This window comes from Oncorhynchus keta, chromosome 2 (assembly GCF_023373465.1).
Source record: "Oncorhynchus keta strain PuntledgeMale-10-30-2019 chromosome 2, Oket_V2, whole genome shotgun sequence".
Lineage (NCBI taxonomy): Eukaryota > Metazoa > Chordata > Actinopteri > Salmoniformes > Salmonidae > Oncorhynchus > Oncorhynchus keta.
Genome location: NC_068422.1, coordinates 70,804,252 through 70,819,090, shown reverse-complemented (window position 1 = coordinate 70,819,090; position 14,839 = coordinate 70,804,252). Strand labels below are relative to the sequence as shown.

The 14,839-nt window shown below is 42.0% G+C and overlaps 1 protein-coding gene across 3 annotated transcripts in view; it reads right to left on the bottom strand.

Annotated features, from left to right (window-relative positions):
* Nucleotides 1–1,185: 1,185 nt before the first annotated feature.
* Nucleotides 1,186–14,839, bottom strand: part of LOC118359614 (DNA-binding protein RFX7-like) — a 36,203-nt gene continuing 22,549 nt past the window's right edge. For 2 of the 3 annotated variants that reach the window (XM_035738167.2, XM_035738173.2), the window contains exons 7-10: nucleotides 13,872–13,956; nucleotides 13,428–13,635; nucleotides 12,055–12,353; nucleotides 1,186–8,779 (exon numbers count right to left, since the gene is read on the bottom strand). In XM_035738167.2, coding sequence (XP_035594060.2) covers nucleotides 5,516–8,779; nucleotides 12,055–12,353; nucleotides 13,428–13,635; nucleotides 13,872–13,956 — 3,856 coding nt within the window. In that variant the 3' untranslated portion in view covers nucleotides 1,186–5,515. The remainder of the gene's footprint in view (nucleotides 8,780–12,054; nucleotides 12,354–13,427; nucleotides 13,636–13,871; nucleotides 13,957–14,839) is intronic. The other variant, XM_035738182.2, reaches the window with a different exon arrangement.

Below are 14,839 nucleotides of genomic sequence, written 5' to 3'. Positions count from 1 at the left end.
CATTTTAATTTGGAGAATGTTTTTGCAGACAAGCTCTTTAAGCCAAATGGTAATCTCCTCTCACCATTTTTACAATAGAACTACACTGAGTGTACAAAACATTAGGAACACCTTCCTAATATTAATTTGCACCTCCTTTTGCCCTCAGGACAACCTCAATTTGTCGGGGCATGGACTCTACAAGGTGTCGAAAGCATCCTACAGGGATACTGGCCCATGTTGACTCCAATGCTTTCCACAGTTGTGTCAAGTTGGCTGGATGTCCTGTGGGTGATGGACCATTCTTGATACACATGGGAAATTGTTGAGTGTGAAAACCCAGCAGCATTGCAGTTGTTGATACTCAAACTGGTGCGCCTGGCACCTATTAACATACCCTGTTCAAAGGCACTTAAATCTTTTATCTTGCCAATTCACCCTCTGAATGGCACACAAACCATGTCTCAATTGTCTCAAGGCTTAAAAATCCTTCTTTAACATGTCTCCTCCCCTTCATCTACACTGATTGAAGTGGAATTAACAAGTGACATCAATAAGGGATCATAGCTCATGAATTAGCATTGGAGCTATAAGCAATTTACAAAGACTAGAAGCAGACATTTTTTCCTGCTCTTCTACTAGCCAGCTCTTATCAGCAGGCTTGATATCTCAGAAATGGTGCAAATGATGCCAAATGTGCATAATTTTTCTATCATGAGCTGCATCAGGCTGTATACAGATTAGCCACTCTCTGGAACATCATCACCACATTCACATAAAAAATGCTAAAACGTACAAATAACATAATTGGAAATTGTGAATACACTTCCCACAAGTTCGGTTTCATTCCTTTTGTGGTACTGTAACATTTTCAATAACCTCTATGGAACAGGATTTGAGAAGATCAGTTCAAACCATGGTCTTCCACACTCATGTGACTTAATCAACCAGAATAGATATAGGATCTATGGAACGTGGTGTTTGGCACGCCATATCTTTTTAGCTTCATATTGAATAACTTAAGCTACGGTGAGGAAAAGGACACTGAAAACAAAAGTGAGATTAACAGTAAAGTAAATACATATTTATTTTAATCATCACAGCTCTGGGGATAAAACCTTTGTGGGACCAAACCAGAAGATTCTAGCTAAGTGAAGGTAATGTAAATGCACATAGAGTGGAAAAACAACAATTGAAACCAAGATATTCAAGTACTTAAAAAAAAACTTTATTGGTTTTAAAAATCCTTAAAAAAATCTCAACATCCTTGAGCACATTCAATTAAAAAAAGACAGAAGAAACTTTGCTGAAACGCTAAAGCAACTTTATCAAATTACTCTACGGTCTGCTGTACACTAGACAACAACAAGGGTTAAAGGGACTTTATACCAGGTCTGTGAAAAGTACAGGACTCAGCTGCCCCTGTGCACTTAAAGAACAGACAGGGTTTGTCTTCATTTAAGTACAAACATCAGTGCTTATTTTCAATGGTTTCTGGAGAGAAAAAATAAATCTTCACAGAGTTACATAAAAAAAGTAAAAACATCTAAATAAACAGAACGGATTCAAAACCTGAACATACAGAACAAATATTAATCTGAATTAGTAAACATCAAACAATGCAAGTAACTTGTGAGTCGCTATACCTTTCTGTTCCGATTGACAGGACCAATCCTGAATTACAGCAAAGTGGTTACAAATACTCTGTACAATAGAATTCTACAAACATGCACACATATCATTTATTAACATGGTGAATGATTTATTTGACGATATTTCTGTTTAAATGTTTCTTTAAATGGAGTTTCATATTCTCATGAGAATGAAGGTAAAAAAAAAAAGTATCTCATTGAGATTAAGGTACATTGCTACACAAGACAATTAGCGTTCTCATATTTTTTTGATTGACATTTCAATTATTTTTTCACTTAGTTAAGCTCTTTAAAAAAATATTTGGGTGGCTTCAATTAATGCATTTGTCCTAAAAGAGGTGCCAATGCCTTGGTTCATTAAATGTTTAGTGCAATAACATGAACCTTCAAAGCTTGTTGAAATTTTAACCATGACATTCTGATGTCCATTGCAATGTTCTGGGCACAAAATCTGTCAGAGAAAGACAGTTATGCAACCTGGTAATATCTAATACTTAAAATTTAAATACCCATGCTATTTTCTCACTCGAAGCAGACGTCTTCTGTAAAAAGGTGACCAATATAAATCTCAGGAAGCAAACAAAAAAACACCAAGCTAAGAAAAAAACAAACACAGCATTATCTGTACAAGAAAGGGCAGGGCGCCAGCGGCCAAACACACAAGCACAGTTTAGCTGGCTGCTGATCTAAAATCACCAATATAGCATTTCAGAGGGTGCAGGTGCACAGAACCAGTTTAAGTTATAACAATACAGTGTCAGAGCTTTCATATGTACAAACTGTGGGATTCAAAATGAGAGGAACACACTTACAACAGTCAACTGAATTAACCCCAATATTGTCCTGCTACATCGGTTTTTATAAACCAGAACAGTAGTGTGGTTTTCAGCATGTTTTCCAGTGCTACAGATCAGTTGCCAGTTTCACAATTTCCTCAAATCATTTTCAACCATCCCACCTGAAAGAAGGACAATTCCAAATGGCCATATAAAGGTATTTGACTGATGTCAGGCAAATAGGCAAATGACTGGGTTATTTGTGGGTTCTTCTAAAAAAAATCCTATTTAATGCTTTTTTTCTCATTAGTTACTCTTTGGTATGGATATAAGGCTCAGAAGATTAAAAGCTCATAAAAACCACAGGATCTGGCCAATTAGCTATTCCCTTTATGATTTGCATGCCTTATTCACACACTGTTCTTCACTATACTATAAGCTATTCAAACCTGTAATAGATGACCCATACTTTACCAAGAAATGCCTTTTTTTTTGTTTCCAGGTGAAACACGTCCCTTCACTGTTCGAATAAAATGCAGTGCATTAATGAACTCAACATGAACATTATTCAAGGGGAAGAAAATGACAATTTATACAAATGTTTATGTAATTCTGTATTACAGTATTCCATAATACTGTATTTTCTACTGGATCTAGACTAATGTAAGGGGAATAGCTTTCGATGTATGACGGTAAAATATGCACTTTTGTGCCTTTTTATAGGAAGGACTTTGAATATCTAATGGCATAATATTAAACTAACTTAACTTTAATTTAATCTGAATTACTTCATATCCATCACATTTTTTACTGAATGTATGTAACATGAATATCTAATGGCATAATATTAAACTAAATTAACTTTAATTTAATCTGAATTACTTCATATCCATCACATTTTTTACTGAATGTATGTAACATGAAACAATTTTTTTTAAGGGAAAAACGACACACATTTACATAAACCTGCAGTAACCTACTTTGACAGTAGCAGCCGCTTTGATAAGTAAAAAATGCATAGTGTTAAAATAAATCAGAACCAGAATGAATAGTCATTTTCCCCCAAATAGATACACGACTGAAACAGGGCAGGGTCATCTCCAGTCAATACACTTTGGTATAGGGGTGTTATAAGGTTAAATTCCTATTCATATATTCCTCCACTTCCTTACTTAAATCAATATATTTCTGTTAATTAAAATGATACCCGCCAAATAGTCACAAAGAACGTAAATAAAACTCCCCACTAGTGCCCTACACAAGTCTTAAAAAACTTGACAGAGGTGAAAAGGGTCATCTTCTGCATTATACGGTTTAAATACAATATTTAACTGTTCTTTGAGCTCCATCTTAAAGCCCATTTCCTTTAGTTCTGCAGTCACTAAAGTGCAAGCTATCCCCATTACAGGTCTTTATTATGATTGTTTTAATTTTTATAAACATATACGATTCTAAACAAAGCAATCCTTTCGACACGAAGGACAGGGGAGCTCAACTACAGTAATAATGTCAGCTTTCAGGGCAAAATGTGGGTGAAGCAAGCCTACAAAATGACAATATTAACAGATACCATCTGTTGTTCTTCAGCTACCTGCGCTCAGTTTCAATGTACCCAAAGTGCATTAACTACTGGGACATGAGGGGAAATTTGAAAAGGTGAAAAGACATAGTACATTCAAATCTCGATTTAATAGCCTACATTTTTTGTACCATGCACACTGCAATTTGAGTGGTCAATATCTTATTTGTAAAGTTTGCATAACATTTCAGCAAAACGGACAATCAGACATCTTCTGACAAGTTTAGTATACAGACAGTATATCTTGACCTTTAAATCTATAGTTTGAATAATATTCTGTAGTCACACAGATTCTTTTTCAAACAGCTGCCGTTTTCCTACTTGTAAAAATCCAAATTCTGAGAGAATGGAATTAGTTTGCCTCAATATCATTGCAAACCATGTATGTTAAAGATCGAACACAGCGTTTTTTTTATCTCAATATCAAATCATTTATTTCTGGGTAAAAATGAAGTACCTTATTGTGATTTAATTGAAAGAAATGGGCAAAAAGTAATAAAAATAGGTTCTTAGCAAAGAACAAATTCTCAAGCAAGAATTTTGCTAGGACTGAGTAGGGAGGGGAAACCTAAAAACTAGCTGTTATTGGCAGAAGGTTTGGAACTCTTTCTTTTTGGTCTATTAAATACATATACTGCCAGGTGATGTCACCATGCAGGCCAAAACTCCATCTCACCTACACAGGCTGAAATTTTACGTGTTCTTTTCAAACAGCTCCTACACTAAAAGGGCATTATCATTTTCACAGTATTATTCCAACCAGTGTGGAAATATATAAAACATGGTTCTTTAAGTAGACCAACGAAACATTTTTATTTACAGATTATGGGGGATTTTTTTTAACCATCGATTGATTTTGGTATATTTGTCTTGCACCTGAAACATTAGTACCAGTGCATGCTACTGCAAATGCCCTCTCGAGGTATCTCAACTCTTCATTGAGAGGTACAGGGGCATATTAGGTGAGCATACAACCCATTTACCGTTCTTGCACAACAGTATGCTTCTAAAGCAATTCCAAATGATTTGTCTGATAAAGTCTATCTTCAGGATCTACCTCAATGGAAGTAAAACAATTTACAGAGGGAGGAACAGTTGCCAATTATTTGCCAAACCTCTTGTTTTAGTCAACAGCTCCTGAACAAAAACATTATCCAAAATGATAGTCTACAGATAGAGATCTCTTAAAGATTACCAAACATCTCCCTCTTTATATCCTGTCCTTCTGAAAATGTAAAAATACTTGTTATTCTACTGTCTTGATTTAAATGGTCTTGAATAACTATGATGTCTGAAGAGGGAGAAATGGATGAGTCAGCACCAGCGATGAGCTGTGAGAGAAAACCAGCATATTTGTAAGTGTGATCATTTCTGTTCAGCCTGGCACTTAGACTGGACAAAAGTCATTGTATCCCGAGTGTTGCAGTGTGCTATACAATGTCAATGTGAATAATTACAAAGAAGATTTTTACAAAACAATAGGTATAAACAAACCATTTCACCTTCATGAAATAAAAGCAGAGCCCATATTAACCCATTAACCCAACTGTGGGCTGGTCTTTACTTTCCAGCCAATCAAATCCATTGGAATTCGCAGTCTCGCTGCAAATCTGCTGGAACAGCGGATCATTCTTCAGTTCCTCCAGTGTAGAGTCTTCATATTGTCCCTGCTGCTGATTGGGGTCAAACAGAAGGTTTGTGTCCAAATTGTTCAGGTCATTGATGCTACTGGAAAGATCAGAGGTCAGTCGAAAATCAGACCCCACAGGGTTGAGTTCTGACACCTGTCCCACAAGCTGATTGCCAGGAGTACGGCTCCCGTCCGCTAAGAGGTCTTTAACGGTGGTGCTGAAATCTAGCTGCAGCTGTTGTTGTTGCTGCTGAAGGTTCTGGGCCAGCAGCATAGGCTGGCTCTGCTGATGCTGCTGTTCTCCAGTAGCTGATTGTGTTTGGCTGTCACCTGCTGAGAGAATCATCTGTTCGTTCCTAGAGTTCTTCATGAGGTAACCAGGCTTCTGAAACTCGTACGCATTCTGAGTGTTGGAATTCATCAGAGTCTGATGGTTGGCACTTCTGGGGAAGCTGGGAGTGGTCTCTAAGATGTGGGTGAGGTTCATGCGGGCTGTGTAGTTGGACGGAAGGTTGTTGATACCCAGGCCCCGCACCGCGTCGTCACTGTCCCCGTCCATCTTGCTCAGGAGCACGTTGGTGATATTTTTGCTGTTGGTCTGGCCCTGCATGGGCGGCACCTCCGTCTGCATCATCACGTTAACAGGCACAGACTGGCTCCTCTGTGCCATGCTGCTGACATCCCCATGGCTGTTGGCGAAGATGTTGATCATCTCGGGGGTCACGGGGGAGGTGAAGGGGGACACCACTGTTCGGGGGATGTTGCCACTCTGGTTGCCACTCAGGTTTCGCTGGCGCACGGCAGGGCTTACACTACGACAGCGGAAGGTCCCGCCTGCTGAAGATGTACTGGTGGTCTTGTTGTCCAGAGGGGCGGGCACAGCAAAGCTCTCCTGCTTGTTCAGGTTGGCCATACTGGCTGCCTGCTGCTGCACCGGAGAGATGGGTGTCAGGCGGCCGTAGTGTCCGTCGTGGTGCCTCGTCTGAGACTGATAGGACTGGCCAGGGATGGCGAAGGCATGGGGCTTTCGGAAGTGGTCGTCGACCAGGTCCTGATAGCTGGGGAGGATACTGATGCCGTTGATGGAGTTCCCCCCGCTTTTGTTGTAACCATTGTTCATCCACTCCAGTTTGGCCTTGTCTGGGTGAGTAGCCATGGGCCTCTGCATGGGCTTGACGGGGCTGCTGGAGACAATGCTGCCGTCGTGGTAGCATGTAATGCTGGAGTTAATGGGAGTGAAGGCAAAGGGGTTCCTGCACTCCACAGGGCTGGGGGGCACGCTGCCGCTGCAGTTGGAGTGTGGAGTGCCGATGGGGGTGTGTCGGCTGCTCCCCAGGGCACTGTCCACTGGGGTGGTGGGGGCCATGTGGGAGCAGGGGCTCTCCCTAGTCAGGCCCTGGCCTCCTCCCATCATCTCAGAGGTGGATGTGGGAGTTGGGGTAGGGGTGGGAGTTTGGACAGGGGTGGTGCTGCTGTGTACTGATTGGTAGTAAGGGGTCATTGTCTGGTTGGAGGACATCATGTTGCCCTGCATTACAGACTGATGGCCTTGCAGCGTCACGTCAGCTCCGAAGGCCTGCAGACTGCTGTTGAGCTTCATCTGCTCCTCCATCTGCACCAGCTCCTCCACAATGCTGTCCTGGGTCATATCGTCATCATTGAAATGGAAGTAGTCCATGTCGGTCTGCATGGAGAGCTGGCTAGAGGCTGGGGCCTGACCCATCATGGCCAGGGGCTCCATGACCTGTGTGGATGCCTGCTTGTGGTCTGTGATCTGCTGGGCGTAGGCTTGCTGCTGCTGTTGCTTACCTCCCTCCAGCTGGCCCCCAACCCACATGGTGTTCCTTAGGTCACTCACAGCAGACTGCTCCAGTAGGGCAGAGCTGTTGGGCATGGCTTGCATGTTACCCGTCATGTGCTGCTGGTGCTGAATTCGTGCATGACCAGCCGGGGCACTAACGTTGCCGATGCTGCTAGTGTCCATGGTGATCGGAATGTCTCTTCTCTGCACGGAGCTCTGTGGCTTGACAACAGTCTGGAAGCCTCTGGTTCCGATGGGGGAATCAGAGAGTGACAGGATTCGAGTTGGGACAGTGGAGTTCAGTTTCACAGTAACTTTACCAATGGCTGGTGCACTTTCAGGTCTGACCGGGGTTCCTGTCCTGGGGAGTTTCTTCACTCCTGCACCAATCCCATGTCTGTAACCATCGGAGCCCCCAAGAGGTTGCTGGGAGATGAAGACCCTTTTGACAGGCGTGGGATAAGACTCTGGGCCGACGCCTGTGCGTTTCCTGGGGCTCTTGGAGGCGATGAGTGATGTGGCAACAGTGCCGCCATTGGTTGACAGAGTGGTGCTGGTATTCTGATTGGAGACCGTCAAATACAAAGTACTTTCGTTATTGGTGTCATTATTGCTACCAGCTGTAGCTGCCACAGTGTTGTTGCACAAAGAGGACTTGCCATTGCAATTGGTTCCAGCCATTGCCTCCAGTCCCAGGGAGCCTTTAGTGTGAGGCATGGGCACACTGGCAGCCCTTGGTACAGCTCCTCCAGCCCTCTGGCCCCCTGCAGCTTCCTGAGTCATAGTAAGCCTGCTAGCACCCAGGGCCGGACTCCCTTCACTTATGGTTTCACCCTCAATCATCTTGATGTCGATGGTAGGGGTGGTGGTGGCCCAGCCTGACCTGGCTAAGGGGGACAGGATGGGGGCTGCAGAGCCACTCCTGGCCCGTGGGCTGGGTCTGCTCTCCTCCAGGGATACAGTGCTGCCCATGCCAGCAGAGGCAGGCCTTAAGGTGGTGTTTGTTAAGGTTGTTGTAGTGCTGCAGTTGGGAGCCAGGGATATGGTAGTCATCTTGACCACATTGACAGAGCTGATGTGGGGTGTGGGCTGCATCACGGTCTTGATGGGGCTGTTGGTGATGAGTAGGGTGGGGGGAGAGCGCAGGGTGATGGCGCTGGTGGCTGAGGGTTTAGGCAGGATCTGGGCATAGCGGTGGCGGGCAGAGCGGTCCCCCACGGGGCTGGCTGGGATATTCTGAGGGGTCTTGGGACACTTGACAGGCTGCATTGACTGGGTCAACACTTGGAAGTTGACAGGCAGAATCTTGCCCTCCGATGTTCCCACAGGACTGGGGGACATCAGCTGCCTGCTCCTTTGTACCTGCATATACAGCATAGAAAAACATGACACAAAAAAGTATTAATAAGATACACAGTTGAAGTCAGAAGTTTACATACACCTTAGCCAAATACATTTAAACTCAGTTTTTCACAATTCCTGACATTTAATATGAGTAAAAATTCCCTGTTTTAGGTCCGTTAGTATAATCACTTTATTTTAAGAATGTGAAATGTCAGAATAATAGCAGAGAAAATGATTTCAGCTTTTATTTCTTTCATCATTCCCAGTGGGTCAGAAGTTTACATACACTCAATTAGTATTTGGTAGCTGCCTTTAAATTGTTTAACTTGGGTCAAACGTTTCAGGTAGCCTTCTTCAAGCTTCCCACAATAAGATGGGTGAATTTTATCCCATTCCTCCTGACAGAGCTGGGGTAGCTGAGTCAGGTTTGTAGGCCTCCATGTTCCCACATGCTTTTTCAATTCTACCCACAAATGTTCTATAAGATTGAGGTCAGGGCTTTGTGATACACACTCCATTACCTTGACTTTGTTGTCCTTAAGCCGGTTTTCCACAACGTTGGGAGTATGCTTGGGGTCATTGTCCATTTGGAAGACCCATTTGCTACCAAGCTTTAACTTCCTGACTGATGTCTTGAGATGTTGCTTCAATATATCCACATAATTATCCTCCCTCATGATGCCATCTATTTTGTGAAGTGCACCAGTCCTTCCTGCATCAAAGCACCCCCACAACATGATGCTGCCACCCCCGTGCTTCACGGTTGGGATGGTGTTCTTTGGCTTGCAAGACTCCCCCTTTTATCTCCAAACATAATGAAGGTCATTATGGCCAAACAGTTCTATTTTTGTTTCATCAGACCAGAGGACATTTCTCCAAAAAGTATGATCTTTGTCCCCATGTGCAGTTGCAAACTGTAGTCTGGCTTTTTTATGGCAGTTTTGGAGCAGTGGCTTCTTCCTTGCTGAGCGGCCTTTCAGGTTATGTCGATATAGGACTCGTTATACTGTGGATATAGATACTTTTTTTCTTGTTTCCTACAGCATCTTCACAAGGTCCTTTGTTGTTGTTCTGGGATTGATTTTCACTTTTCGCACCAAAGTACATTCATCTCTAGGAGACAGAACGTGTCTCCTTCCTGAGCGGTATGACGGCTGCGTGGTCTCATGGTGTTTATACTTGCATACTATTGTTGGTACAGATGAACGTGGTACCTTCAGGCATTTGGAAATTGCTTCCAAGGATGAACCAGACTTGTGGAAGTCTACAATTTATTTTATGAGGTCTTTCTTTTGATTTTCCCATGATGTCAAGCAAAGAAGCACTGAGTTTGAAGGTAGGCCTTGAAATACATCTACAGGTACACCTCCAATTGACTCAAATGATGTCAATTAGCCTATCAGAAGCTTCTAAAGCCATGACATAATTTTCTGGAATTTTCCAAGCCGTTTAAAGGCACAGTCAACTTAGTGTATGTAAACTTCTGACCCACTGGAATTGTGATACAGTGAATTATAAGTGAAATAATCTGTCTGCAAACAATTGTTGGAAAAATTACTTGTGTCATGCAACTAACTAGAGGTCGGCCGATTAATCGGAATGGCCGATTAATTAGAGCCGATATCAAGTTTTCATAACAATTGGAAATCGGTATTTTTGGGTGCCGATTTTGCCGATAAAAATAAATAAATACATTTTATACCTTTATTTAACTAGGCAAGTCAGTTAAGAAAACATTTCCAATGACGGCCTAGGAACGGTCGGTTAACTGCCTTGTTCAAGGGCAGAACGACAGATTTTCACCGTGCCAGCTCGGGGGATCCAATCTTGCAACCTTACAGTTAACTAGTCCAACACTCTAACCACCTGCCTCTCATTGCACTCCACGAGGAGCCTGCCTGTTAAGCGAATGCAGTAGAAGCCAAGGTAAGTCGCTAGCTGGCATTAGACTCATCTTATAAAAAACAATCAATCATAACCACTAGTTATAACTACACATGGTTGATGATATTACTAGTTTATCTAGCATGTCCTGCGTTGCATATAATCGATGCAACGCTGGGGGATGATTTAACAAAAGCGCATTTGCGAAAAAAGCACATTCTTTGGACGACTGTACCTAACCATAAACACCCATGCCTTTCTTAAAATCAATACACAGAAGTATATATTTTTAAACCTGCATATTTAGCTAAAAGAAATCTAGGTTAGCAGGCAATATTAACCAGGTGCAATTGTGTCACTTTCCTTATGTTCATTGCACGCAGAGTCAGGGTATATGCAACAGTTTGGGCAGCCTGGCTCATTGTGAACTAATTTGCCAGACTTTTACGTAATTATTACATAACATTGAAGGTTGTGCAGTGTTACAATAATATTTAGACTTAGGGATGCTACCCGTTAGATAAAATACCGAACGGTTCCGCATTTCACTGAAATAATAAACGTTTTGTTTTCGAAATGATAGTTTCCGGATTCGACCATATTAATGACCAACGGCTTGTATTTCTAATTGTTATGTTATAATTAAGTCTATGATTTGGAACAGAAACTATACTGTTACACTGGCAATACTATAGTGCCTATAAGAACATCCAATAGTCAAAGGTGTATGAAATACAAATGGTATAGAGAGAAATAGTCCTATAAATACTATATTAACTCCATCCTAAAACCTCTTACCTTGGTATATTGAAGTCTCATGTTAAAAGGAACCACCAACTTTCATATGTTCTCATGTTCTGAGCAAGGAACTGAAACGTTAGCTTTTTTACATGGCACATATTGCACTTTTACTTCTCCAACACTTTGTTTTTGCAATATTTAAACCAAATTGAACATGTTTCATTATTTATTTGAGGCTAAATGGATTTTTATTGATGTATTATATTAAGTTAAAATAAGTGTTCATTCAGTATTGTTGTAATTGTCATTACTACAGATAAATAAATAAAATGCAGCCAATTAATCGGTATCGGCGTTGAAAAATCATAATCGGCCGACCTCTAGTCCTAACCGACTTGCCAAAACTATAGTTTGTTAACAAGAAACTTGTGGAGTGGTTGAAAAACAAGTTAATGACTCCAACCTAAGTGTATGTAAACTTCCAAAGTCAACTGTAAAAGTATGCAACACTTTCATAACTCCAGTTATGAATAGCTTCTGTTGCACATGTGATATAGGCAACACAAAGTTATTGCTTGTATAGATGAGTAACAGGAACACTGCAAAGACAGTGGGATATATAGAGTAAGCTTAGACAAACACAGAAGTAGAATACAAGCTTGGCTTACCGTGATGGGGCTGGGGACTGCAGCTACCATAATGCCAATGGTGGGATGTGGGGAGAGCAGGGCTGGGCTTCTACAGGTAATGGAGCCGACCCCAGGCGTGCCCCCGTCAGCCCGCCTAGACTGAGCCTCTCCAGGGAGGGGGGAGTGCAGCATCTGCTCCTGCTGCTTCTTCTGGATCTTCCGCTGGAGCTGCTGCTTGGCATCGATGGAGGGAGAGGGCAGGGTCTTCACTTGGGAGTGGAAGGAGTGGGCTTCAGCTGTTGGTGCGAATGCTGAGGATGGCAGTGGCGTTTTAACTCCTAAAGGGAGGAGACAGAAACAGGTTAACACATATTTTGAGTTAACAAATTGTCATGGTCCTCCTAGACAGAGCAGCTTCTATTTTGAAGAAAGCATAACTATCCCACTGGGCACAAACTGGTTGAATCAATGACGTTTCCACATAATTTCAATTAAATGTTGTTGAACGAATGTGGAATAGACGTTGAATTGACATCTGTACCTAATGGGATGGCTTTTAGGGACTGACAGGAGGTGGTATGTAAATGCACTATAGCAGGTCATTGAGAAAAATCTGCCACTAGATGGAAACATTTCACTGTTCACCATACATGAGGCAGTGAAAGGACAAGTAAAGTTTGACTTACAGTGCACACTGACAGTATTCAGAGCCGTCAACTTTTCACATATTTTGTTACGTTACAGCCCTTTTCTAAAATGGCATAGCAAAAACAGGTTTATATACATTTTTGGAAATGTACTAAAAATAAAAAAAACAGAAATACCTTATTTACATAAGTATTTAGCATTGAGGGAACAATGAACGGCGCAAAGTACAGAGATCCTTGATGAAAACCTGCTCCAGAGCGCTCAGGACCTCAGACTGGGCCGAAGGTTCACCTTTCAACAGTACAACGACCCTAAGCACACAGCAAAGACATCACAGGAGTGGCTTTGGGACAGGTCTCTTAAGGTCCTTGTGTGGCCCAGCCAGAGCACGGACTTGAACCCAATCAAACATCTCTGGAGACCTGAAAATAGCATTGCAGCGAAGCTCCCCATTCAACCTGACAGAGCTTGAGAGGATCTGCAGAGAAGAATGGGATAAACTCCCCAAATAAAGGTGTGGCAAGCTTGTAGCGTCATATCCAAGAAGACTCAAGGCTGTGATTGCTGCCAAAATGTGATTCAACAAAGTACTATGTAAAAGGTTTGAATACTTATGTAATCAGTTTTATTTATTTGTTAATACATTTGCAAAAAAGCCTTAAAAACCTGTTTTTGCTTTGTCATTTTAAAATTAGGCTGTAACGTAACAAAATGTGGAAAAATTCAAAGGGTCTGAATACTTTGCGGATGCACTGTATTGTCACCTGTTGGTGTACCAGTCATGACCGTGAGGGCTGCCACAGATTTGGTGCCGATGTAGTGGCTGTTGAGGAGGAAGCGAGCCAGGTCCTCCACAGCATCAAACTGGCGGCTCAGCACCTTCTGGGCCCACTCACACACCAGGCCACAGGCCGCAGAGCGCACCTCCTCGTCCGCACTGCACAGCTGACCTGAGGCCTCCAGCACCTCACACTGAAGCATAACATAGGCACATGTACAGGTGTTAGGAATTATAGTCGTACATATCCCTGTATTACTTTTAGTTCAATATGAAGCCTCAAAACGTAGTCCTTTTCTTAACACATTCAATTAATGAAAGTTATGTTATGGTTGGACTACAGTTAGGCAAACATTTCTTACTTATTTTCTTGAAAATCTATTTAAATAAGGTAAAGACCTTGAGAGAGGAAGGCAGAAAGACAACTTACCCCGTCCCCTGTTTTATGTAACTCCAGGTTGGGTAAAGATGGCATGTGGACAAAGGCTTTCTTCCTCAGTCCACTATAGCAGTATGTGAGCAGGGGTTAAGGTTCAAAAAACACAAAACGGTCAAATATTTAAGAGTTAATTTATGGAGGTGCTAAAATGTGTTGGTTGTTTGTCTGTAAAGAGCCGGGCATTAGTGCTTCAGGGACCATTCTAGCCATAAGAGACTGGGATTGCCCCATAGGATAGGGTAAGAAAAGTGACTCAGGGCAGAAGGTCAGTTGTCACTCACAGACAGATCTGAGGAAGAGCCTTCTCACCCGAAGCTGAGACGGCTATTATTATTATTTTTTTCCACCTTTATTTAAGCAGGTAGGCCCAGTTAAGAAAAAGTTCTCATTTAAAACTGCAACATATCTCCCAGTCAGCATCAGTCACTAGTCACTCCACTACTAATCCCTCAGCCCCTCAGGCCTCTCACACTCCCACTGAACCTTCTCTTCCCCCTCCAACCTTTGGAGATGTGACCAACTCCACTGCCAAAATAAGGCGGTGTGGATTTGTGGTGAGAGCTAGACTTTTATCAGATGCTGGTGTGTGAGAGTGTACACTTAGGAGGTGTCCCACACAACCAGGCAAAGAACTACTCAGAGGTATAGCATAGTTATGAATGACTCACTTTCTCTCACACAAAACAAATGATAAAATACAGACAAATAGGTCCAAGATCTTGAATTAACTTGTACCTTTGTAGAGTGTGTATTAACTTTGGTAACAGAAAAAAGTTAATTTAAAAAGGGAGATATAGATTACCACAGCTCAAGATGTTCTGATTTGGTATGATTTGACTTGGGCGATCATATTGAGTTTCAGTTGCAACAGTCATATAAAAACAAGGTCTATTTCAGAAAGGCTCAGCATTGAAAATAAAAACTGCATTCATACGCAAGTATTTTATGCTATTCTTTTT